The sequence below is a fragment of the Pelobates fuscus genome, chromosome 3, assembly GCF_036172605.1.
Source record: "Pelobates fuscus isolate aPelFus1 chromosome 3, aPelFus1.pri, whole genome shotgun sequence".
Taxonomy (NCBI): domain Eukaryota; kingdom Metazoa; phylum Chordata; class Amphibia; order Anura; family Pelobatidae; genus Pelobates; species Pelobates fuscus.
The window spans coordinates 202,693,845-202,721,752 of record NC_086319.1 but is presented as its reverse complement, the minus strand read 5'-3'; the positions used below and the strand labels follow the sequence as shown (position 1 = coordinate 202,721,752).

Here is a 27,908-nt window from a genome sequence, read left to right as displayed (position 1 = left end):
TATATTTATTGATAAATAATGGAAACTGAGATGATAGTATCTTTATGAATAATTTTTTAAAAAAACTAATGTATACCAGCATGGCAGGAGTAGAAAATATGAAAGTCTTCATCTATTTCTTGAAAGAAGTGTATTTGTGTGCATTGTCATATTTATATTTAAATACAGTCAGTAGTGGTGTGCTCACATGAGTACCTGTTTGCATACAATTCCATTATTGCGATGGATACACTGCAACTATCTCCCTCGCCCACTGCAATACCTCACTGTCAGGCTTATGTACAGTACCTTCAATGTAAAAAAGGCTCTGATAGACAGCTTTCATTAAACACCAATGATAACTCCTTACTCTAGTGATCGGGCAGCACCAAATTGTAAAGGTCTCATGAGGTAGAGGAAATACGTTGCAATAAGCACCAATTCCAGATCAGTAAACCTTCAAAAAATATAGGATAGACTTGGCATATTGTTACACTGTAATACACAATTGTATGATATCACAGTGTATATAAATAACACTGTATATGGTTTACATTCACTGAAATATCCATTACACTCATTTTCATAAATTGGTGAGACATACAGTTGAACAATGGGATGGAAATGCACAAATGTGTTACTAGTGCTTCACATGATGGGATGGAAATGCAATAAAGTACGTGTTGTATTTTGTGTTCACATGAAATATCGCAGGGCTCAAAATTTCCACTCGACAGTAGTCTTTGGAAGATTTGCTCCTGGTGAGTGTGCCATAGATCCTTCAGGCTTGAAATCGGAAAGTAACTTTTAAGACCTGGCTAGGAGCATAGAACTAAAATGTAACCCCTACATTGTATTTGTATCTAATATGAGACTTTGCATTCAGGAATCACAATGCTATCAGTAATACATACGGGTTTGCCCATTTTTATGCAGATCCTTTTATAATTCAACATGTACTGGTTTCTCATTCTACAGTATAAGGGAGTGCTGCACACAGGTAAAATACGTTGGAGCTCTGTGGTTGAGGGTCCATTACCCACCAGGATAACTAAAGATAGGAATCCACAGGCATCAACGTGTAGGGTTCAAATGGAGGGATTTAATCTGGACAAGAAGAACAAAATATTATACAATGTTTAGTCTGTGAGGCCTTAGTCATGTATATTATGGCCTAAACGTTGTATGTTATTATGCCCTTTTTATCCAGAACAAATGCTCCCCACACTGTGATGCCTGTGGATTCCTATCCTTGGTTCCTCAATCTAAATGTTTTAGTAATGCACAGCCACTTCTACTGAATAGGTGAACAATATGATGCACATGCTCACAATATACACAACAAATATTTCCATTAAGAGTTTTCCCAAGATAATGCTTCTTTCAAAAGTAATAGTTCATGCTTGTTGCCTTTAGTTGGCTGGTACAAGGTTGTTTCTTGCCAACCAAATCAACCTCTAGTTTGCATTGCCGAATAAAGGTTCCACCATATTTTACGTACAAATATCACATATAACATTTATAATGTGTCGTGTATCTAAACAAAAGACGGAGTATGGTTACCACCACGCTACAATAAATTCACATTGCTTATCTGAGCCATTGTGGTAGTTAAGCGTAGTGTATGTTTTATGAGAATTGTGATGGTGATAAAGTTGTTGAAGACGCGATCCCCTAAACCAAATATTTTCTCAACAGAAGCTCCAAAGACATTTCGCATAGTTAAAAAGTGCATATTTCAATATTTTCTCATTTAAATAGCAACAGCAGTTTCTCAAAATATAAATTTCGAGTTTATCCAATCCATCTACTGTGCTTAGGAAATTTGAATGAAATTGCAGACAAGGCCGTTAAACTGAAGACTTGGATGAACATTTTTGCACAACCCGGTCTGTCTGTAACTTTATATGTTTTGTTATATTACAGGATATTTTTGTGGTGGGTAGTTTAGCACTCTCCCAATGAAAATAGTTTTATAGACATAGAAGTTGATGTTCAGTCCCTCCTCACTACTGGTATTAGGTATTAAGATAATCTCATTTAGAACCATCCACTCCTAAATTCTTGCTGCAGGCTGAAAGTCTCATGAGCACTTCTGAAGTGTTGTCACCATGGGATTCTGCTTTCTGATTCAGCAGCATCTCAAAGAGAGAACTCATCTCAGAGAGGAAGGTACTGGCTAGTCTGCTCCCTTGGGATTCGTCACAGGCTTTGCCAAAAGTCAGGAAAGTTCTAAGTTCTTCTCTCTCGGCAGCTGTTATAGGAGGCTGTTGTGATAATTGGGTGTTTGGAGTAAAGATATTTTCCTTGTAGCTGTTTGCCAAAGGCAAGGAGAGTCTGGATATCCATCCTGGGTCTAGCTCACTGAATCTCTGGCCTCCAGAACCTGTTATTTTAAACAAAAAATAACTTAAAATAAGCAAAACCTGGAAAATTATGGATAGATAATTCCAATCACATTACTCTTATGTTATCCATTTTGAAAGCAGGGTTGTTTAGAGCTGCAAATTCAAAATAACAGGACATTACGTGTAGCTTGACGGTGGAAGTCCTCACGCTTGACGGTGGAAGTACTCACGCTCTGCATGAGGACATCCAGCGTCAGTAAAAAATCCCCACAGAAAAGCATTCCTGCAATGTTCCACTATCGGGAGATCCTAATGCGCTTGTCCTTCCATTCCCCCTTCCCCCCTTCTCTGTCAGTTAACATCAGAACAGGAGATCGGTACTGGAATAGTGTGAGTATAAAAAGGGTTGGCCTTTAAGAGGTTAAAAGAGTCCCTGTGGATGTAAAACATTTTCAAATACAAAATATAAGCAATGAATAACTAAAAATCTAGTACATTATGGTGTATGCCTTTCTGAAAAAAAATGGGTTTCAAGTTTGTTTTGTTCATTGTATCTTATTAAATTAATAATTACCTCCACATGGCCTCAATAGTGTCTCCAGACTATCCTCTATCAGTTGATGACTGGAGGGCAGATCAGCTCCAGGCTCAGAGTCCAAGTCTCCTGCTTCACTCTCACCATGACCACTATCCTTTGTACTCTGCCAGTCAGCATCCTGTCCTGCAGATCTGAAGAAGAATTTAGTCATTAATAGAGATCATGCATTCTCTGTGTAATATTTTTTTTTCACAAATACTCACTCATGATATCACTCTTAACACTCTAAAAAAAATACAGCTATTAACCAGAAAGTATGCTTCTTCTGTATTACGTTACTTTTTCTTAATTTATCACTTTGTCACTGTGCACAGAAATGTATGTGCCTAGACATAGTGTAAAACATATATATATATATATGTTTAAAATGTGCAAAAAAATGCCAAAACAATTCTTACAAATACATATAAAAACATTCAGATAACCAATGTACTCAGGATTGCTTTCCTATACAGTATCACAAAGCACATAGAAAATGGATATGCTTCTTATACTAGGACAATTTTGATTAAGTTGCGTATGTGCCTTTAACCCCTTAAGGACCAAACTTCTGGAATAAAAGGGAATCATGACGTGTCAGACATGTCATGTGTCCTTAAGGGGTTAAAGTGCCAAAAAAGTTTGTACGCTTGTAAAGGTACTTGTTTGTGCTTTGTTTTATTGCTGCTGAAATCACCTCTTTCATTGTAAAATAATAATAAATTCATAAACAAAGAATGAAAAAAAAACCAACCTACAATCCTCCGTATTGGTTTCATTAAACAGTAGCAATTTCTCCAAGTGACTCAATTATCAGTGAGCCTAATCGTTCTCCGCACAAATGTAAAAAATAATAAGAAGAAACAAAGTAGATGTAAAAATCAAAGAAAAAACTATATAAAGAAATTACTTTGCAAACACCCACTAAGGGGACTTATTGACTAAATGTCTCTATGTGTCTAAGACAGCATATGTTATATTATTCCTTGTGAATCTCTCATAGCGTTACTCATTGAACTAGAAACAAAATAAACTATAAGAAAAGGTCAAAAAAAAAGAAAAGAAAGTCTTGAAAAAATATGAGAGAAATGCCCTGTCCACAGCTGATCCACAAATTCAGCTTGTATTATTGGGAAAAACATCCATAAGGTAACTTGTTGGTTTCAATATTGAAAGATCTGACCCATGTGTAGGCAACCAGGCCTGTCTGTATATTTTCTCTGTTAACTGGTGGCCCTGTGGAAACTGGGATTGGGATCTGGCATCCCTTCAATGGCCCTAAAGTTTTTTGTCACAGTTATAAATGTGGAAGACCATGACTAGCCATAAAGTGACCTTAGGTAGCCAACTAGGGCCCAGAGGTTAGATGTGGGCTGGATTCCATATCTCCAAGTTTTGCTTAGTATGTACTCAATGATCAATGGCTGCCTTTTAAACACTGTATTAACTGGAAACTAGAGTCACCAAAACAACTTTAGCATAATGTAGCAGTTTTGGTGTATAGATCATGCCCCTACAGTCTCACTGCTCAATTCTCTGACATTTAGCAGTTAAATCACTTTGTTTATGCAGCACTAGCAGCACCTACCTGCATGTGACTACAGCCTTCCTAAACACTTCCTGTAAAGTGATATCTAATGTTTATACTTCATTTATGTCACAGTCTGTTTAATTAAGTGTTCTTGCATAGCAAGACCACTTAATGTTATCTCACATATATATTATTATTCTTAATATAGCCAAATTTACCACCCTAACTCCTCCCACAGTTTTTACACTACAAAGACAAAAATATACTAAAACGTGCGGATTGTTCCCGATTGGTGTGCTATTACTTTGTGGAACGTTTCGCCGAATGGTTCACGGAATATCGTCGTTCTCGAGGCAAAATTGGTCCCATAGGAATGAATGGCAAAATGTTCAAAGCTAGAGTGGGAGCTGGCAAAAGCTGAAAAATCAGGACATGATTTCTAAACTGCCACCACTCCCTCATTTTCAAGCCAACCTACACAAATCTTATATCAAAATGTTCAGCTATCCCTGCTGCCACTAGAAATGTCCACGGCTAAGCCATAGTCCTGATAGTTTTCACAATATGACCATTTGTTTGCAAATCACGCCTTCCATTGACATTCATTGAAACTTCACTCTAGCCAGCTTAAACTTGAATGGCAATTTCTAAACTGTGACTGTGCCTTCATTTGTAGAACTTCAGAGACATACTATGCATCAAAATGTCTGGGTCTTGTGATTCTCACAATATAAAGCTCTTCGCTGTAGGATGTGTAGTTTTTAAAATATGACCGTTTGAAGATGGCAACCGCCAAAATACTCTGACCTGTGCCAAGCTGCAGCAGCAAGTGATGTCATAGACAGGGCCTTTTGTACACCTGCTAATGTTTTTATAAATGTATTTTTTAATGTAACTGAAGCACTTTGGGCAACAAAGTTACAATTAAATGTGCTATAAAAACTGGTGGAGGCAAGAACACTTCTCACAATTTCCCCAGCAATTGTAGCTTTTCTAGTTTAGAAATTCTTATCTCCCGCACTGTAAATAGCTTGCTAGACCTTGCATGAGCCTCCTGTGTGTGATTAAAGTTCAATATACACAGCAGGAGATACAAACTTGTGCTTCAGCAGCAGGTTCCTTTGTTTATTGGTTATCTTTACATAATGTTGCCTAGCTTTCAAATATGCCTCTTGAAGCTTGGTCTGCAGTAGAGGTTGCTGAAAACAAGCACATTAAAAGTAATTTTTCAACTCAAACAAGCTAAGATTTTTTCCTGATTAGCAGTTGTGCCTTCATTTCAGAAAACTATTTGCAAACACCATCACTTTTTGTGAATTCCTTTGCCCAGGTATGTGTTTTGTTACCTGACAGATTTAGAGGAATACTTGTTCCCTCTATGAAGAGTCCTAGGATGAACTTGTCCTTGATGAAGCAAAGAAAGTAGCTGCGAAATTTGCTGTAAGACATAGCAAAACAAACAAATATTACCTTCAATTAAAAAAAAAATCGCTTTATTATGTAAACGCAGAGTACCAGCAAATTGTAGGAGATTATTGGGTGGTTGTAAACTTTCTGAATAGATGGGCTTTTGGACCCACGTTTAATAATTGTGAAATATGGGGGGAAGTTTTCTGGATCCACTTTGCTTTCTTAAAGCGGTATTCGGCACCATAGCTACTACAGAAGGTTGCAGTAGCTAATGTGCAAGGAGACACCTGGAGCTCTCCCTTTGTAAGTTGTCACATGCTACATGTACAGTTTGACACTTACCCAGGCCTGCAGTCCCTTTTGTCTCTTCTGATTTGCTAAAGTAGATGTTCAGCAATAATGATACATTTTGTGAAAATTTTGACATTTGTCAGCTAACACTCTGAGATGATAAATAACGTCCAAAGTTGTACATCTATTGTTAGCATATCAGCGCAGACTGGGCAGAACCATATAGATCTGACTGCTTACAGTGGGACGGTACCAGGGGACACGTGGCACAATGACCAAAGTGATGTAGTGGTTATGGTGCTTTCAGTGCCACTTTAAACACATATATTATTTCTTCGTGATTATGGACAGCACATGAAAAGTTCTGCCCTATCATATGAAAAATTCATATGCTGTAGGCATGAAATAGCTTAGGAATTCTCCTCTTTTAATTGACTGATTTCTTGCCTTCTGTATTTAAATACTATGTACTTCAGGGCAACTTGTAGCATTCAATGCACAACAGCATAAAGAGGTGATTTTTATCCAGGACAATTGTGCATTTTACATCCCTTTTGAGGGCGTCTCTGACAGAGTGATAAGTAATTGCAGAGGAAGGGTGAAGCATGCATGACGTCCTGGGACATAATGTTTCTGAATCATCTTATAGAAAAAACAAAGAGGGTGGTTTGGAGAGGATTTGGAAACAGAAGTGGATTTATAGAGGAGTGTAGAGTTATAAAGGGTTCGCATCAGGACTTAAAATGTAGCCTAATAAACTCTAGGACTTTGCCAGTATTCTTTTAGGTCCATTCTACTATCTCTAGTTCTTCCCCACAGAATCACTGCCTTGCCCTTGATGTCCCCTTTCTTTCACCCCCATCATCCAATAAATCTCTACATCCTGCTGCTATAATGCATAAAACTTTGCTTGTAAGCTTGTTTAAGTAGGGCCAGAGGCGTTTGTTCTATGTAAATTTTTTTATATATGTTGTGTATTAATATTGTCTTTGTATTTTATTGTACCCTATTATAACGATGCAATGTTTAGTGGACCCAGGACATACCTGGAAATGAGAGAAATTTTATAAATAAATAAATACATGTTCCAGAAACACCTGAAGCTTGAGCCCCAAGAAAATTCAATGACCGCCACACTAGCAGAGAGAAGGCGGTCTGTCAGAGAACTATACCATTGAGCTTTCGTTTTATAAAAGAGATCAGGGGCTAAATAACCCATAAAGCCCACCCTAACAACACGTATGAGCAAGCGCTATATAAATATTAACAATACTAATAGTAGCTTTCACTTCTGGTAATATGTGCTTTCAGGAGGAAAGTTTTCACTGGTGTAACAATGCAACTCATGTTTCCTCAGACAATTTGTAAACATAGAATGTATTTATTGGGGCGTGGCCGAACCGTCGATGAACACGGACGTGTTTCATTAGTGCTCCGCACTCATCGCGCCCTAAAGCCCACTAAAGCGACCTAAATATTCGCAAATTACCCCAAAACGGGTCCCCAGACATGGAGAGGAGGCGTACAAACAAGCTGGGGAAAAAAACAGCAGAATCCGGAGCCTCCGTCCTCGACCACTTCGCCATGCAACGGCCTGGTCGAACAGAGAGCCAAGATGGCGACGGAGGATCTCCGCACACCCCGACCCAGGCCGATACTGAGGCACCGACCGCTGATCAGGAAACTGTCCTGGCCAAACTGGCTGAAGTCAGGGCCTTCCTGGCAGGGGAAATAGCCAGGTCCACGGCTGTGCTCCAGGCAGATATCGGAGCCTTGGGGGAACGCACTGCAGCCCTGGAGGACCGCATGGATACCACCGCTCGAGCCCACAACGATGTTGTTGAACGGGTGAATCAGATGGCGGCCCGCATGGTGGATACTGACCTGGCACTGGAGGACATGGCGAATAGGTCCCGGAGGAACAACCTCCGCCTTAGGGGGCTCCCTGAGGTGCGGGACGAAAATCTGCGGGAGACACTGCTTACTCTCCTGCGGCCTCTCCTCCCTGACCTCCCTGAAGAACAGTGGCACATTGAGCGGGTGCACAGAGCCCTGCGAGCCCAGAGGGCGGATAACAACACCCCGCGGGACGTCATTGTCCGCTTCCTTTACTTCGGCACCAAAGAGGCCCTCATGAGAAGGAGCCGAGATGGGCCCATCCGGCACGAGGGGGTAGCTGTCTCCCTATACCATGATCTGGCGCCCACGACACTGCAGCGCAGGAGGGAGTGGCGGCCGATCACTGAGGCCTTGCGAGGAGCAGGCCTGAAGTATGCCTGGGGCTTCCCTTTCAAGCTGCAGGTGTTCAAGGGTGACCGGGCGCACGTTCTATCACCTGGCGGCGATCCCCAGCGTTTCCTGCGGAGCCTTGGAGTTCAGCCGCCCTCGGAGATCCCAGACGTCTCCCTGTACATTGATGACCTCCCTCAGCTGCCAAACGACTGGAGTGCCGCCGGAGCCAGGAGCCATCGCTGAAGGTCACAGGGTAGTGTATGTGCCTTCCCCACACCATACCCGGGGGACCCCTGCCCTTCTGCCCTGTCCCCGGAGGGGTACCTTTTTTTTGCCTTCCCCCTTGGGGAAGGGGGTTGCCGGGGGAGGGTGTCCACACGGGTCGGGGAGGCTGTCGTCTTCCCTTTTGGGTGGGGGTACGGGTCATGGAGCTAGGGCCCATGCTGGGCGTTTTTAAAGCCCTGGCCGGGTCCAGATCAGCGGTGCCTGTCTCGCCCCCCCCCCCTGATGCCTCAGTTTTATTGCTTTCCCTGCGGGACTCCTCTGCAGAACCTCTTGCTACCCCCGGTTTGCCAGTTTCCCCTTAATTACTGTATGCCACTTCTGCCACGGAAGGAAGCTTTATTTCTGGGGGAGCCCGGATGCCCCCCGCTTGGTTTAGGGGGGCTCGAGGCTGGGTGTCAGTATGTGGGGGCTTTTTCCGTGGGCTTGGGACTCCGACCCGAAGTCATCGGCCTCCTGGGCATCTGGTTCCTGCCTTACCTGTCCCTAAGTGAACTTACACCAGGACGGAACTGTAATTATCACGTTTATTGCAATCAGCCTGTACTTGTAACGCTATGCCTCTTGTATTGTTTGGATCGATGTACCCCCTCCCTCATCCCCTCATCCCCTCCCCTCTCCCCTCCCCTCCCCTCTCCCCTCCCCCCCTCCCCTCCCCTCTCCCCTCCCCCCTCCCCTCTCCCCTCCCCTCTCCCCTCTCCCCTCCCCTCTCCCCCCTCCCCCTCCCCTCCCCCCCTCCCCTCCCCCTCCCCCCCCCTCCCGTCCCCTCCCCCCTCCCTCCCGTCCCCCCCTCCCCCCGTCCCCCCCTCCCTCCCCCTCCCTCCCGTCCCCCCCTCCCCCTCCCCCCTCCCCTCCCCCCCTCCCATTTAAAAAAAAAAAAAAAAAAAAAAATAGAGTGTACAGGTAGTTGGACTTTAGTTTTTGACAAAGTTGTGACATGATTATTTATATAAAAAAAAAAAAAAAATGAAAAATGATGAAATAATTACAATCTGTTGAAAACGCCAAGCACAGTATATATACTTAGATGTTTAACTCAGCAAATAAGCTTAAAGACAAAAAAAAAAAAAAAAAAAAAAAACAAACAGGGGGGGGGGGGGGGAGGGGGGACTATTGGCTCAATTGGGACAAATTGCCGAGACCTTAAGTCCATACGTGTCACACCGCCACTGTGTACCCCTCCGCCCCTATGTTACGGGTAAAACAATCTTTTGGTTAACTTTTTGACACATAGGTTTAGCACTGTCTTATACTCATTTTATTGGGGTTCACATTTGCGACTCTACATATAACCAGCGGTGGGCCCCCTATACATGTGGCTCCGCCGTGGACACTGCGAGAAGGTGGACGGATGGGGGAACGTAGGGGATCTCCCCTCGGGAGATACATTCAGACCCCGGACCCAGGCCCGCTCATACGGTCTGACCCGCCCTGACTTAGCTCAGACCCCAGACGGGGACTACCGCCCCGTAGGCTCAACAGATGAGACATAGACAGATGACTGATCAGGGTACCACAGTGGCAACTTTTCAGGTCTCAAATGGTTCATTACCCGGAGGAGGCTCTACGTCTGCCCATTTAGGTCCATATAGGTCTTAGCGGGCGCGATTCGAGTGGGAGCACAGGGACCCTTGCTCCCTTATCGCGTTGATCGTGGTGAGGGATGAGGGAACACGCTACCCACAAATCACTGGCTACTGGTGAGATCAGTGCTTCTCTACATCCAATTGGGTTTGGATGCCTTGGTTCTTCTTTCCCTTTTTCTCTTTCCTTTTTCTCTTTCTTTCTTCTCTCTTCAAGAGGTGCGGAGCTGGGGGGTGGGGGGTGTGGGGGGGCCTCGGTGGGGTCGTGGGACCCGGGGGGGGGGAGTAGAGACCCTATGTCCCGGTCTACAGAAGCGGGGGGACCATGAAACAAGATGACACTTAAAATCTCTACTTTGAATGTCAAGGGTCTCAACGCCCCCAGGAAGCGTCGCCTATTGTTTAGGGAACTCAAGAGGCTGCATACTGATATGGCATTTATACAGGAAACACACCTTCCTAAGCAGGCCAAGTTTGGCCTGAGGGACCATGCCTTCAAGGGTTCTTATGAAGCCAGGTCTCTCCGTAAACGCAATGGAGTGGCCATCCTGGTCAAATCCAGTTGCCCCTTCAGGAAAACGGCCCAAGAGTCGGACCCAGAGGGGCGGTACATTATAGTCTCGGGCATACTGCACTCACATACGATCCACCTCATCAACGTGTATGCCCCTAATCAACCAGACCCCGCCTACTGGCGGAACCTCCGGGAGAGAATTGCGACATTGCCCCATGGTATGGTTTATGTCGGCGGGGACTTCAATGCCGCACCGAACCCGGCAGTAGACAGGAGCACTAAGGACGGGACCCCGAGGTCCCATGGCCGAGGGGGCCAGGATCGGTTGCTTAACCGGTTTCTGACGGACTCTGGCCTGGTGGATGTCTGGCGCGCCCACCATCCGGGGGATAAGGAGTACACGTACTATTCGGCACCGCATGGTACGTATTCACGGATCGATCTCTTTTTCGCCAATGCAACAGGGATGCCCAGGATAGTCGACTCGAGAATCGGTAACATCTCGTGGTCCGACCATGCCGATGTGACCATTACTTTGGGCAGCCTTTGCGTGGCCTCTCCATGGAATTGGAGGTTGAACACTTCCTTGCTACAGGATCCCGTTTTGAGGGAACAGATCCGTCGAGACATCCATGAATACTTTGACATGAACGATACCCCAGACGTCTCCGCGAGCACGATCTGGGCAGCCCACAAAGCTGTCATCAGGGGCTCCCTCATAAAGCTGGCTACTAGACGTAAGAAACTGAAACATCTTCAATTGGAAACTCTACTGGAACGACTGAGGACCCTTGAACTGAAACACCAAACGGCCCCAGATACGGTGACACTCGAACGATTGGAGGGCGTCAGGAGGGACATCCGGACCTTGTTGCTAGACGATGCAGCGCGCTCCATGGTATGGTCGCGGCGGTCCTTTTACGAGAAATCCAACAAAATGGACTCGCTCCTTGCCAGGACTCTGCGACCCAGACAGGAACATTCTCATATAACAGCCATAAGACACCCAGACGGATCGACCAAAACGAGACCCGATGAGATCGCTAAGGTGTTTGAAAACTTCTATAAACAATTATACAACCATACACCGGACCAGCAGACGAGTGAGGTAGGTGAGGAAGAGATCATACTTGAATACCTTAATAAACTTGGGATGACCAAACTTAAGGGGGAAGCCGCGGTTGCCCTCGCGGCGGATATCTCCGAGGAGGAGGTAAGTAAAGCCATTTCTAACTTAAAAAGCAATAAGGCACCGGGACCTGATGCTTTCGAGGGCTCTTATTATAAAATATTTAGGGAAGAATTAGTGCCTCCACTGACCAGGCTCTTTACCGACCTCCGGCAGGGGGGTCGGCTGGATCCAACAATGGCCCTAGCTACAATGGTACTGATACCCAAACCCGATAAGGACCCGCTCGCACCTGAAAACTACCGGCCTATCTCGCTGATCAACCATGATCTTAAGATCTTGGCGAAAATACAAGCAGATAGACTAAACCCGTTACTGACCTCTCTGGTGCATGCCGATCAGGTTGGCTTTATTCAGGATAGACAGCTGTCTGAGAACACTCGGAGGAATATAGGCTTGATCTGGCAACAAGTGACATCGAAAGTACCGACGCTGGTGGTAGCTATCGACGCAGAAAAGGCTTTCGACAGGGTGCGGTGGCAATTTCTATTTACGGTACTGAAACACCTGGGGTTCCCGGATGAATTCATAACAACCACAAAGGCCATGTACCACAACGTTCAGGCACAAGTGCGGATCACGGGAGCCCCTATGACGCCGTTTCGGCTATTTAACGGTACTAGACAGGGCTGCCCACTCTCCCCCCTCTTATTTGTACTGGCCCTGGAACCTTTGCTCCAAGCCATAAGGCATCACCCAAACATACGTGGAGCACGGGTGGGGGATAGTGAGTTCACCGTATCGGCATACGCCGATGATATCCTCCTTACCGTTACTAACCCCCTGGACTCCATGGCCGCTCTACAAGGAGTTATAAGAGAGTATGGCGCGATGTCGGGTTATAAGGCCAACATGAGCAAGACCAGCGCAATGCCGATCCATTTGTCCGATGCCACCGTTCACCGCGTTCAAGAGACCTATGGCCTCAAAATAGAAAGAGATGCCCTGAAATACTTGGGTATACAACTTACGGCCGACCCTCTGCGCCTATACTCTGCTAATTACGACCCCGTGATTCGCACTCTGACCGGAGACCTGGAGAAGTGGACGGACAAGCCCATCTCCTGGATCGGACGGATTAACTCGGTTAAAATGAACGTCCTCCCGCGCATCCTGTTCTTATTCCAAGCCTTGCCGATCCGAGTTACGAAAACCCAACTGATACCATTACAAAGATCAATCAGCGCATTTATATGGCAGAATAGGAGACATAGGATATCCTGCCAAGTCCTCTACAGACGTAGGGATAGAGGGGGCCTGGGCCTACCAAACGTCTACTTCTACTACCTGGCAGCCCAGTTGACTCAGGTTGCGATGTGGCACTCGCCGACAGGGGAGAGGAGATGGGTGGAGATGGAGTCCAGGATGATGGGGAGCGACGTCCCCCACTTTACTATGTGGGTCCCGAAGGAATACAGGCCTCTGACACGGGCATTCTGCCCGTCCATCCAGAACTCGCTCCGCATTTGGGACGAGACTAATTGCAAATACGGTCTGTCCTCTTCCCCCTCCCCCTTGACCCCGATCCTCCGTAACAGGGAATTTCCACCGGGAATGGCTCCTGGAGATTTTAGGAATCTGGAGGGACTAGGGTTAAGGCGGATTCACCAACTTTACCGCCACGGACAGATAATCCTGTTTGACGACCTTAGACGGGACTCCCACTTAACACCATCAGACTTCTTTCGCTACCTTCAGATTCGAGACTTCGCCAAAAAAACCCATATAAAGGGAGCTGCGCAAACAGGGATGACATTCTATGAAAAGCTGTGCCGAGAAGGATCCGTCCCTAAGGGTATGATCACACTCTTGTACGCCCACCTTAGCTCGGAGAACAAAGAATGGGGACGTCTGACCTACGCCGACCAGTGGGAGGCAGATCTGGGAGAGGTTCTGGAGGGGGTGGAATGGCAGGACATATGGGAGGCTAATAAGAACTCCTCCGTCTGCGTCACTCTCCAAGAACAATCATGGAAGACTATGTTCCGTTGGTATACCACCCCTGTCAAACTATATAAGATGCACAAACTGGATACCGATGATTGCTGGAGGGGATGTGGTAACCAAGGTACATACCTCCACATGTGGTGGGATTGTCCAAAACTACGTAGCTTCTGGAAGGCAGTAGAGGACTTACTGACTCAGACCTTCCACAAACCCCTACTACTGGATCCATGGGTGTACTTACTGAATAGACCCATTGACGGGTGGACCAAACGGGAGCAGACATTGGTACATAAACTAACCCTCGGGGCTAGACGTACTATCGCGACAGCATGGCTCTCCCCGGAAGGTCCAGAGATCTCAGGCGTGATCTCACGGATCCGAGACTGCCGACTGATGGACGACCTGACGGCACGGGTGAAGGGTACGACAGAGAAGTTCATAAAACTCTGGGAGCCCTGGGATAATAGCGTAGCAGGATCTGCGTAAACGGATTATGATCACCAGGAGGATGGGGCATGGGGGTTCTCGGGCTCTCCCACTGCCGGTCGCGTGGCGCCCCTGGTTGGTTGCCCCGCACTCGCTGCGTCCCGGTTCCAGCACCTCACCTCTTTTTCTCTTCTCTTCTTCTGATCTTTTACTTCTCTCTCTCCTATAACCACCCCGGATTTCTCATCATCGGGTTTCGGGGGTAGGCTTTCTCTTTTTATTGAAGGTCTCATCCTTCTTGGTTCCTCACTTTGCCTGTATACCCAACATCTCCTCAGATACGATCGGTGCGATAGGGGAATGCGGAGATACCATATTCTCTGGATGCCTTTTTCCTGCCAGACACCTTGTGGGATAATGGGTCATTCCCCGAGTCATATACACTTCCTCCAACTAGAGGCAGCTGACTGTGACGACCTGTACGGGGAAGCTCGGGATGGTTTGGATATGGCTATTAGGTGACCTCTTGTATCACTAATGTGGTTTCACGCTAACCGGACACGTTACATTACATTCCTGGCCCTTTATTCGAATAGATGATGGAAGACAACAGCCAAAAAGTACAGCATAAATCCAAATCCCCGATGGGGACCCGGCGCCACGGAAACTAGGGATAAGCGTGTCTGGGGGACAGCTGTCGTTAAGACTGTTTTCCACAGACCGATCTCTTCCACTGAGGCTTATAAGCAGGACACACAATAGCACCGTTCTTATTATGACACCCTCGGGCAAAAGTGAGGAACTTTGATACTTATGCTATATACACAATTAAAAACCCCCGATGGGGGGCAGGTTGAATAGAATTATCAAGGTGGCTTGTGCTACATGCTGTTGTTGCATTGTCGCATTTACGAAACTGTTTGTGTATATTTTGGCTTCTGCGCAAGCCTCCAAGCTGTATGAATCTTGCCTTACCCATCGTGTGCAAAAATAAAGAATATAAAAAAAAAAAAGAATGTATTTATTAGTTATTTATGTGTGAGTTCTATGACAGTGGCGGAGTGAGCTCTATGGCAGTAACCTCCTTTTCCGTGGCAGCGTGGGTCTAACAGACACTCCAGCATTAGTAGTGGAGGCAGAGAGCGGAGCATCTTGGATCCCAGGTAAAAATGGTTTGACTTCTTACAATGGAAAGGTTTCCCTTAATGCAACACCCCAAACACCATAACCACCAAGGTGCCGTGGCACACTCCCATCCTTGTAAGTAGTCAATCTAATTTAGAAAGCTTTTGCTTCTTACCTGGCAAATCCACTACTTCTGTCAGAAATCAGAACGCTCCTAAGCCAGTGCTTTTGTTAACTCTGCTGAGTGCAGGGTTAGCTTATTGACTGAGAGTGTTAGCTGTGACGTTCTGCCTGATTTAGTGGAGGCAGCTAGCAGTGCCCGGCAGACCACTACTAAGAAGCCAAACAGTTCTTCTACTTACAATAAGGTGCGTCAGGACACTTGTGCACCATAACCACTACAGTACACTACACTGGTAATGGTGCTTGGAGTGTTAACTCCATATAACAGTGTTGCATGTATCCAATAAAGCCATCAAGTGCTTTAAGGGCACAATAGGAGTATGTAAACCAGCTGTCAGCTTTCTACTATAGAAAACTGCTAACAGATAAACTACCACTTACAGAAGCCCAAGTAATGTTATCAAGTAAAGCTGTTTTACCGAGCAAGAAGGGAAAGACTGCACTTGGGAAGTAAATCAAATAATTCATGGGCTTCTGGTGCAAAATGAATAAAATAAACCTACCCAACATAGCTCATTTAAACTAGCCCGCACAATGCATCTACTGTGGGTGTCTTGAGTAGTAGAACCATTTTCAGGAGCAGTCATATTTTTCTAGTGAGCTTTTGATGGGTTAATATGTGGAAACATCATTAGTCAGCTGTTTTAGTTTCGAGGTATGTGCATAGGTCATGGCTGTGTGACAATTGCTGCTCTTGATCTGAATAATATACTTGGCCAACAGCAGCTGCCTGGGGAAAATCGGAAGCTGCAGCACAGGATATTACTGTTTTAAGGTGGCCATGCTTCCTCCCAGCTGTTTAGTTCAGCTAGCCAAAAAAGACCGGAGACTGATTTATTCAATATATGATATTCATTCAAAGGGCCACTTTAAGAAGCATCACCTATCCTGTCAGAAGCTAAGCCACACTACGGAAGGAAGGAGGTGAGCCAATGGCGTACACACAACCCATGGGGCCCCGGTGCGAAAACTGATCCGTGGCCCCCCCGCGCTTACTCTGCGCGGGCCGGGGCCTCTTATCTCTCCCAACGCTCATTCAGTGTCTCCTTTTCTAATGATACCTCCTCCCCTTGCCCTGTCTCGGTTGGAGTCCCCCAAGGCTCCGTCCTTGGTCCCCTTCTATTTTCTCTTTATACTGCCTCTCTTGGCAAACTTATTACCTCTTTTGGATTCCACTACCACCTGTACGCTGATGACACCCAGCTATATCTCTCCTCCCCGGACCTCTCCCCTGCCGTCCTGCAACGTGTCACTGCTTGCCTTTCTTCCATCTCTGACTGGATGTCCTCCCGCTTTCTGAAACTCAATCTCTCAAAAACTGAGCTCCTTGTCTTTCCTCCTCCTAATACTGATCCTCCTCTTTCGCTCTCCCTTCAAGTTTATGGTACCAACATCAGTCCATCCTTGCAAGCGCGCTGTCTTGGCGTCATACTTGACTCTGGTCTCACCTTTGAGCCTCACATCCAGCATGTTGCCAAATCCTGTAGATTCCATCTTAAAAACATAGCCCGCATCCGCCCCTTTCTTGCACCAGATACTACCAAGGAGCTTGTCCATGCTCTAGTAATTTCCCGCATGGATTATTGTAACCCTCTCCTGATTGGTCTTCCCAATAGCCGTACTGCACCCGTACAGTCCGTAATGAACGCTGCTGCTAGATTGATTTTCCTCTCTAGTCGTTTCTCTCACACCTCACCCCTCTGCCAGTCATTACATTGGCTTCCTGTATGCTATAGGAGTCAATTCAAGGTACTAACTCACACCTATAAAGCACTGAACAACTCTAGCCCCTCTTATATCTCCTCACAGATCCATAGGTATGTCCCTTCTCGGTCTCTCCGCCTTGCCCGTGACCACCTCCTGTCCGTTGTCCGCACTCGTACGGCCAACTCGCGCTTGCAGGACTTCTCGCGGGCGGCTCCCTTCCTATGGAATAGCCTGTCTACCGCCATCAGACTCTTCCCTAGCATTGCATCTTTTAAGAAGTGCCTTAAAATCCATCTATTTAGGAAAGCTTATGGCCTCCAAGACTAACCCCTACCTCACATACCTGTCTCTTGCCCTCTCCTAAAGGGCAGCCCACCTTATTTGATTGCAAATTCCTGTCCTAATGTGTTTTACACCCCACCTCCTATAGAATGTAAGCTCCATTGAGCAGGGTCCTCTTCAACCTATTGTTCCTGTAAGTTTATTGGTAATTGTCCTATTTATAGTTAAATCCCCTCTCATAATATTGTAAAGCGCTATGGAATCTGTTGGCGCTATATAAATGGCAATAATAATAATAATAATAACACATGTCGGTGGGCACCTGGTCGCAGGCAGGGCTGGCTTTAGGCCTTCAGGCGCCCTGTGCGAAAAATCTTAACAGCTCCCCCCCCCCATCCATGTGTATAGGGGATTTATGAAATGAAAATGTAACAATAAACAAATATTTATCCCCTCTTCCCTGCTGATCTCTGGTGATCCAGTTTGCTGGAAATCTGGTCGGTGCCTTCACTGGGTGCAGACCATCAGCAACTGTCTCATGAGCTCAGGCACTTACAGTATCAGAGCTTTCCTGTGGTAATCCACAGCAACGTTCTGATTGGCCGGAACTCGGAAGACAGCTACATTTATCATGTGTGTGTCAGACGTGATTGTATGATGTGTTCGCTGTATGCCATATTTGTAATGGGTGTATTGACTGTGTCTGATATGTGTGTGTGTTGACCGTGTGTGATTTTTGTTCACTATAGCAGTAGATAGGGGGAGCAGGGGCACTGGGGTAGATGGGGAGCAGGGGCGCTATGGCAGTATATGGGGGGAGCAGGTGCTCTATATGGATAGATGGGGAACAGGGGTACTATTGGGGGAGCAGGGGCACTATAGGGGTAGAGGGGGCACTATAGGGATAGATGGGGAACAGGGGTACTATAGTGGGAGCAGGGGCACTATTGGGATAGATGGGGAACAGGGGTACTATAAGGGGAGCAGGGGCACTATAGATGTAGATGGGGGCACTATAGGGGTAGAGGAGGGCACTATAGGGATAGAAGGGGAACAGGGGTACTATAAGGGGAGCAGGGGCACTATAGGGATAGAGGGGGCACTAAAGGGATAGATTGGGAACAGGGGTACTATAGTGGGAGCAGGGACACTATAGGGATAGATGGGGAACAGGGGTACTATAAGGGGAGCAGGGGCACTATAGGTGTAGATGGGGGCACTATAGGGGTAAATGGGGGCACTATAGGGATAGATGGGGAACAGGGGTACTATAGTGGGAGCAGGGACACTATAGGGATAGATGGGGAACAGGGTTACTATAGGGGAGCAGGGGCACTATAGGGGAAGAGGGGGCACTGTAGGGGTAGAGTGGGGCACTATAGGGGTAGAGGGGGGCACTATAGGGATAGATGGGGAACAGGGTTACTATAGGGGAAGAGGGGGGCACTATAGGGGAAGAGGGGGCACTATAGGGGTAGATGGGGAACAGGGGTACTATAGGGGCAGCAGGGGCACTATGGTCTCACTTACCAGGCAGCAGATTCAGGCCTTGGTTAGCTCCGCCCCCGCCGGCCGCTTGACTCCGCCCCCACCGGCCGCTTGGCTCAGCCTCCTAAGTCTCTCTCTGCTAAGCCCTTGTAGAGGGCAGGGAGTGTGCGAGCTGTGTCGGACATGGGGCGCCCCCTGCTGCCATGGCGCCCTGTGCGGCCGCACAGCTCGCACACCCCTAAGGCCGGCCTTGGTCGCAGGGCTGTGACACCTGCGACTGCGGTATGTACGTCAGTGCATGCAGATACACATACACTTAAAGGACCACTACAGACACCCAGATCACATCAGCTCAATGAAGTGGTCTGGGTGCCAGGTCCCTCTAGTTTTTACCCTGTAGCTGAAAACATAGCAGTTTCAGAGAAACTGCTATGTTTCACTGAGGGTTAATCCAGCCTCTAGTGGCTGTCTCATTGACAGCCGCTAGAGGAGCTTCCGCGATTCTCACTGTGAAAATCACAGTGAGAAGACGCTGAACGTCCATAGGAAAGCACTGAGTAATGCTTTCCTATGGGTGGTTTGAATGCGCGCGCGCGCGGCTTTTGCCGTGCATGCGCATTCGGAGCTGAGAGGCGAATCGGGGTGGAGGGATCCCCTTCGCCAAGGGAGTCTGGTGCTGGAGAAAGGTAAGTGCTGAACACACACACTCTCACGAACAGACACATACACACTAGCTAACAGACACTCAGTGACAGACACACACTCAGTGACAGACACACATACACACTCACAAAACACACACTCACTAACAGACACCAAACAGACTCACTAACAGATGCACACAAACTAACACACTCAGTAACACACACAGTAACACACTCACTGACACACACACTGACACAAAAACTAACACTAACACACACATACACTCTATAGGCCAGTAAGCCTTACTTCAGTAGTGGGGAAAGTGATGGAAACCATGTTAAAGGATAAGATTGTTGAACATCTAAAAACACATGGATTTCAAGATCCGAGACAACATGGGTTTACTTCAGGGAGATCATGCCAAACTAATCTTATTGATTTTTTTTATTGGGTAACTAAAATTATAGATCAGGGTGGTGCAGTAGACATTGCTTACCTAGATTTCAGTAAGGCTTTTGACACTGTTGCACATAGAAGGCTTATCAATAAACTGCAATCTTTGAGTTTGGATTCCAATATTGTTGAATGGGTAAGGCAGTGGCTGAGTGACAGGCAACAGAGGGTTGTAGTCAATGGAGTATATTCGTAGCTTGGGCTTGTCACCAGTGGGGTACCTCAGGGATCTGTACTTGGACCCATTCTCTTTAATATTTTTATTAGTGATATTGCAGAAGGTCTTGATGGTAAGGTGTGTATTTTTGCGGATGATACTAAGATATGTAACAGGGTTGATGTTCCAGGAGGGATAAGCCAAATGGCAAATGATTTAGGTAAACTAGAAAAATGGTCAGAGTTGTGGCAACTGACATTTAATGTGGATAAGTGCAAGATAATGCATCTTGGACGTAAAAACCCAAGGACAGAGTACAGAATATTTGATAGAGTCCTAACCTCAACATCTGAGGAAAGGGATTTAGGGGTGATTATTTCTGATGACTTAAAGGTAGGCAGACAATGTAATAGAGCAGCAGGAAATGCAAGAAGAATGCTTTGTTGTATAGGGAGAGGTATTAGCAGTAGAAAGAGGGAAGTGCTCATGCCATTGTACAGAACACTGGTGAGACCTCACTTGGAGTACTGTACACAGTACTGGAGACCATATCTTCAGAAGGATATTGATACCTTAGAGAGAGTTCAAAGAAGGGCTACTAAACTGGTTCATGGATTGCAGGATAAAACGTACCAGGAAAGGTTAAAGGATCTTAACATGTATAGCTTGGAGGAAAGACGAGACAGGGGGGATATGATGGAAACATTTAAATACATAAAGGGAATCAACACAGTAAAGGAGGAGACTATATTTAAAAGAAGAAAAACTACCACAACAAGAGGACATAGTCTTAAATTAGAGGGACAAAGGTTTAAAAATAATATCAGGAAGTATTACTTTACTGAGAGGGTAGTGGATGCATGGAATAGCCTTCCAGCTGAAGTGGTAGAGGTTAACACAGTAAAGGAGTTTAAGCATGAGTGGGATAGGCATAAGGCTATCCTAACTATAAGATGAGGCTAGGGACTAATGAAAGTATTTAGAAAACTGGGCAGGCTAGATGGGCCGAATGGTTCTTATCTGCCGTCACATTCTATGTGTCTGTGTTTCTACGTAACACACACACACTAACACACACACACACTAACACACACACTCTCTAGCACTAACACACACATTCTAACACTAACACACACACACACACACTCTGACACACACACACACTAACACGCACACACTAACAAACACACACTAACACACACACACGTTTTTTTTTAAATGTAATCCCCCAGCCTCCCTACCTTTTAGAGTGCTGAGGGGATTCCCTGGGGTCCAGTGGTGTTGGTGGGTGGTCGGTCAGCGGGCAGGCTGGCGGGCGTGCGAGGGAGCACTCTCACCTGAGTGCTCCCTGTTCAGCTCCCTCGCGCGCTGCATACTGATGCCGGAGCTGGAATATGACGTCATATTCCGGCTCCGGCATCAGTGCAGTGCGCGAGGGAGCTGGACAGAGAGCACTCAGGGGAGAGTGCTCCCTCGCGCGCCCGTCCACCCGGTGACACCAGGGCCAGCCTTGGGGGGCCCTGAGGTGACCAGCTCCTGGGCCCCCCAGGAGAAGAGGCTGGCCACACTGGGTACATACCGTGTCGCAGGGCTGCCGGGCCCCCTGGTGGGCTGGGCCTGGTCGCAGCCGCGACCCTGGTATGTACGCCACTGAGGTGAGCAGTAGGGAGAGGAGGGAAGAGACCACAAAGTAATGGGTGAGGGAAAGAATCATACAATGAAGATGGTGAGAAAATACACACAGAGGGGCTGGAGAGAAAGAGACAATGTGCTGGGAGAAGAAAGAGACACAAAGAGAGGCTGGGTGGGAGAACGAGACACACAGAGGGACTAAGGGAAAGGGGTACACTGAAGGGCTGGGGGAAAAGAGACAAAGTGCTAGGGGAGGAGACACACATATGGGCAGGAGAAGGGGAGAAATAGGCAAACAGAAGGGCTAGGGGGGACAATAGACACACAGAGGGGCTGGGGGGAGAGGTAGACACACAAAGGGGCTAGGTGAAGAGACACACAGAGGGGGTAGGAGTAAAGAAACAATGTTCTCTGTCCCCCTACAGCAGGGCCTCACTACAAGGAAGGAGGTGAGCAGGCACGGGTAGGGAGAGGAGGGAAGAGAGCACTAAGGTGGGAGAGTGGAAATGACCACAAAAGGAATGGGTAAGTAAAAGAATCATACAATGAATATGTTGAGAAAATACACACAAAGGGGCTTGGGAGAGACTCACAGAGGGGTTGGCTAAGGGGAGAAAAGGACAAGGGGAAGAAAGAGACACACATACAAAGGTGCTGGGGGAGACACACACAAAGGAGCTGGGAGGAGTAAAATACACACAAAAGGGCTGTGGCGGAAGCAAGAGACACACAAAGGGGCTGTGGGAAGTAAGAGACACACAAAAGCACTGGGAGGAAGTAGGAGACACACATGGGGGGGTGTAAGAGACACACAAAGGGATAAATGTGGATAAGATACACTAAAGGTTAGTGTAAGACACAAAAGGTGGTAAAAATAATCTAAAGGGGGCAAGACATTCAAAAAAGGAATAAGAAACACAAAAGGGAGTAAGAAATTGAAAAGGGGGGTAAAGAGGCACACAAGTGAAGAGGCATTTTTGGGGGGAGATGGGGGCTGCAAAATACATCTTTGTATTGTAGCCAAAAATTATTGCACCAGACTTAAGTCAGTACTATAGAATTTTACTTAAAGAATAAACATCTTAAATGGTCATGAACCATTTGCAGGTGATGTTTTTCATAGCAATGCTTTTATTCCCCTATCGGGGATATTATGTGCTAGTATGGTTATTATTTATGGCTAAGCAAAAGTCATATGGCAAGTAGATACTATAGGAATTTATGTATTATTTGAAATTCTGCCTACAGCAGTAATATACGATTCACACCACCATTCACAGATAAAAGATAAAACCAATGCTTCTCCAAAACTGAAAGGCAAAGAACTATATACTTCCATCAAAGGATACGGGGGATTTACTATTCAGAAAGGTTAAGCTATTTAGGTTTCTCTGAGTTCCTGCCCATTCACAGACTTCTTATAATGTGTATTTTTCCTGGAAGAAGTTAATCTTTAATTAGGGTGTCCAGTCGATGGCATTTTGTGAGTAGGAATTTCCACCTCTAAGTGATCTAAATACAAATGTTTAAAACCTTGAGTTTCAAAATACCAACTGTATCTGAAACAAAGACGGAACCTCTGTTATTTTGGTTTGACAATTATCATATGTTTAAAACCACATTGCACCGACCAATTCTCTCCTAACTCCACTAATGTAAATAAAATGAGGACACAGTTACAAGCATGTTTAAGTGTAGTTTTAACAGTTTTGAAGTTAGATTTCTGAATCTAAAGCATGAGAGTTAAATTTTGGATTGTGAAGATGGTTGACAATGTTTAGGTTATAGGGGAGGCAGTCAATCATTTGGATTCCAAGGATGGTTTTCAGTTATCATAAAAGGGGTCTGTTGCCCTTGCATATCACTGGGAGAATACAAGACTCTACAACAATAAATATCGTTTATGACATTAGAGACATGATTATCTAACAAATACTATACAGGAGAATGACCACCACTGAGCAATATAAAGTTTACCTGAACGTGAGGAGACTGCATAGTGAGTTCCACTGCTTCTTTCTCTGCTAAAGCAACCATGGACAGTCGTACTAGGTTCTGTAAGATCTGCTCACGGGATGCTTCTTCTGCACGCTTGGAACGTCTCAGAGTTGGAGAGGTGGCTGGTGAGAATTCACCGTTGTTGTAAAGCAGGGGTTCAGAAGAGACAGGGTCACTAATGAGTCTCACTTGAGGGCTGCCTGGGTTCTTTAAGGTTTTGGAAGCAGGGAGAGTGCTGTGAAAGTCTTGAAGATTCTCTCTAGAGTAACTTCTTTGTCTTTGGTACTGCAGTGTCCGGCATACAGAAGGAGGCAAAGAAAAAGATTCCTCCAAGTCCTGAGTGTCTTCATGAAAAATGTCATGATTATGTTGGTTCCTTAGAGTACGGTAAAGAGTAGGTGTTAGGTGAAAAGGCGTAGTGAGGGAATCATCTTCTGGAATTTCTTTTAATTCATCTGATGCAACAAATGTCTTGGTAGTGTCAGGTGGAGTTCCACCCTGTGGCTGTCTTCCTCTCATCACGGGAACTACATGGATGTCACCCTTCTGAATCAGTCTTTGGGGCCTTTTTGGCTGATGCCTGTAAGCAGACTCTTCTTTCCTGCAGTTGTAGGCTCTGTTATCTTTCCTATCCACTCGACAAAAAGACATGACAAGAGCCAAAACAAGAAGACACACAGCCAGAAGAACTGCCAGGCAGATAACAATCACCATAGATAGGCTTAATTTTCCACTAGATCCATTAGCTGCATTTTTTAAGTGGTCCAAATGACTACCAAACATGATGGTCAATAAAGCTTTGGCTTCTAGCTGAGGGTTTCCATTATCTCTAACAATGACCTCCATATCTAAAGCATTTCCTATAAGATGACTGCCATTGCTTACATTTGCATATATAAAACCCAGATTAGTGTCTATAGCAAATAAACCATAATGATTGTTTGCTAGATGATAGAGAAGTTCAGCATTTTGATTGGAATCTGCATCTGTGGCTACTACGTGAAGAATTTGGTGCATGTTGTGATGAGATAGATCTGCTGCAATTTCATGAGGTCCTGCAAAGCTTTTTCCAAATGTATAATGTTTTCCATCCTGTGAAATTATCTTGTCCATGGAGGACAGCAAATGACCAGTCTCTGCATTCACCAGAATAGTGATAGTTGCACATCCACCTTTTAGAGGTGGTTGTACAATTACTGGTTTGTTGTCATTTTGGTCTTTTAGAAATACTCTGACTGAAATATTACTGTTCAGTTTTGGGTGGCCATTATCATGTGCCTGGACAAGAAATTGTATTTCAGACATTTGTTCATAATCCAAGGTTTTCAAGGCAAATATATCCCCACTACTGGAGTTAATCGAAACCCAACTGGAGGCTGGAGTTCCTGAAATATAAGAGTCAATAATACTGTATGTAACTTCAGCATTAGCACCCAAATCTATATCCTGGGCATGTACTTTAAGTAGATGGGTAGGTATGTGATTATTTTCCACGAGTGAGACTTCATAGCTGATCTTTTCAAAAATTGGAGGGTTGTCATTAGCATCACTAACACGAATCTTTAATGATTTTATGGATGTAAAGGTTGGGGTTCCTTGATCTTGTGCTTGGATGGTCAGATTGTATTCCTCCCATTTCTCTCTATCTAACAAAGCATTGGTTTTCAAAATATAACTGTTACCATTGGATTTCTGTAACTTAAAATGGCCATGTTCTTGCAAAAGATGGCAATGTACCTGACCATTGGCACCTGAATCCGGATCAGTGGCCATTACTAGAGCTACAAAACTGCCCAAAGGAACAGCCTCTGAAACCACAATTTCCTCAGAATTTTGAGAAGCAGATGTGACTTGTAAATTTGGTGCATTGTCATTGACATCTAGCACCTTAATCAGTACCTTGCAGTGAGTAGGAATAGGATTTGGACCCATATCCTTTGCTTGAACATCCAATTCATATGAATGTTTGTTTTCATGGTTGAGTGATTGTTTTAGGATGATTTCACCCAATTTTGGGTCAATGCTGAATATACTGAGAATATTCTGAGGTGTGTGCTTACTAAATGAGAATTCAATCTCCCCATTTGGACCTTGGTCTGGATCGGTTGCTGTTAAATTGAGGAGACTTGTCCCAGGTGAGGTGTCTTCAGAGACTTTAAGTATTACAGAACCTTCACCAAATATAGGGCTGTTGTCATTTGAGTCTAAAATATTAATCTTAATATGAGTGGTTCCAGATTTTTGTGGAAGGCCTCCATCTAATGCTGTAAGGACCAAATGAAAAAAAGATTGAACTTCTCTGTCCAGTTCCTTAACTACCACAAGTTCTGGATGTTTAATGCCATCTGAGCTTGAAGTTACATTCAATGCAAAGTGCTCATTCGGAGTAAGAAAATAGGTTTTCACAGTGTTACTTCCACTATCAGGGTCCCAGGCTCTGTCCAGTGGTATACGGGTGCGCAACGAAGCACTCTCTGAAATCTCAAGCTCCAATTCTTGTTTTAGAAAACTTGGTTCATTGTCGTTGATGTCCAGAACCTCTATTTCCACATGGACCAAGGACAAAGCTTTGGTTGCAAGTACATTAAAAGAAATCAAGCAGTGGCCATGTGGCTGACAAAGTTCCTCTCTGTTAAGATGTCCCGTTGTTGAAATTGAGCCATCAGTTAAACCCACTTGAAATGGAAATGAATGGAAGTTGGGATTTGTAATGAGTTGATATTCTTCATTCACAGTCTCTGTCCATCCTGGTACATCAGATATCCTCCCAATGATAGTATTCACATCAACTTCTTCTTGAATTCGGAATCTCACCATTAATGAAGTAGAATTTTGACAAAGCCCATTACTGAAAAAACAAACTGCTAGAAGAAAACAAAATGCCATGAATTGAGGTATATAATCCATTTTCCTTAAAGATTTTTCCAAAGTAAACCAAAACTAAGTGGAATTCTTGGTCACACAAAAATAGAACCATGAGATATCAGAATTAAATGGCTGGTCCAGAAACATTGGTTGCAGAGAAGAGAAAGTGTTTTGTTTTCCAATGTACAAACTGAATATTGTCTGACATTTACACACTTCAGCGTGGCCAGACAAAGGTTGCTTAGGTTGGCTGGAATGAATAGGAAATCAAAGTAACCTGGGGAGGAGCCGTGTGAAGAAAATTATGAGGGACTTGTTTTATCAGGGAAACCCACCCTCCTCCTACAGGAAAGGGATGAGGAAGGAACTACAAGTTGAGTAAATGGACCATATGACATTAACTCTTTTACTGCCAAGTGCAATTATTGTGCTTTAATATTTAAGAGACAAAAACAATCATATTTTCTTTTTACCACAAAACTATGCATACAGACAGTTAAATATCATGATCAGTGTCCACTTAACCAACTACATTAGAAATAAGGAGATAATGGAGTTTAGTTACCATCAGATATCTATAGAAATGCATTCCTTCTGAAAATAAAGAAGCAAGCTGATAAAATCAAATAACAAACTCAGAAAATGTGTGGAAAGGCTTAGAAGTGAGATGGCATTCACTGATAATGTATTGATGGACAAATAAATGGGATCTCCTATAGATAAGTAGTGTTTTCTATGTATAGAGTTACACTTATTCACAAAGAGAAACAAAGGCAGCACAGTAACAAACATCAGTAAAAATGACTCCTTTCACATAAAATGATTAGTCTCTTATCTTACATGTTTAGTCATCCTAGTGTATTCACCCCCCAAAAATATATATATTTCATGGACAAAAGTGATGTCTCAAAGATGGCATGTACTTTCTAGTTAAACAAATAGTGATGAATGTGGTTAATATTAATACTATACTTACACATGCAGAAAAGATCAACTGAAATTGTGACCTCCCCCTTTTGGAAATTTCTAAAACAAATTTGAAAATCTCAATGAAGTTTTTTAGA

At 45.0% G+C, this 27,908-nt stretch overlaps 1 protein-coding gene across 1 annotated transcript; it reads right to left on the bottom strand.

The window, feature by feature from the left end:
- Positions 1 to 1,201: 1,201 nt before the first annotated feature.
- PCDH12 (protocadherin 12) lies at positions 1,202 to 27,040 on the bottom strand. Its single transcript, XM_063447915.1, has 4 exons — positions 23,959 to 27,040; positions 5,782 to 5,873; positions 2,902 to 3,056; positions 1,202 to 2,365 (listed from the first exon to the last, which is right to left on the bottom strand). Exons 1-4 carry the CDS (start codon positions 26,884 to 26,886, stop codon positions 2,016 to 2,018), a joined length of 3,525 nt encoding a protein of 1,174 aa, XP_063303985.1. The 5' UTR covers positions 26,887 to 27,040; the 3' UTR covers positions 1,202 to 2,015.
- Positions 27,041 to 27,908: the final 868 nt, after the last annotated feature.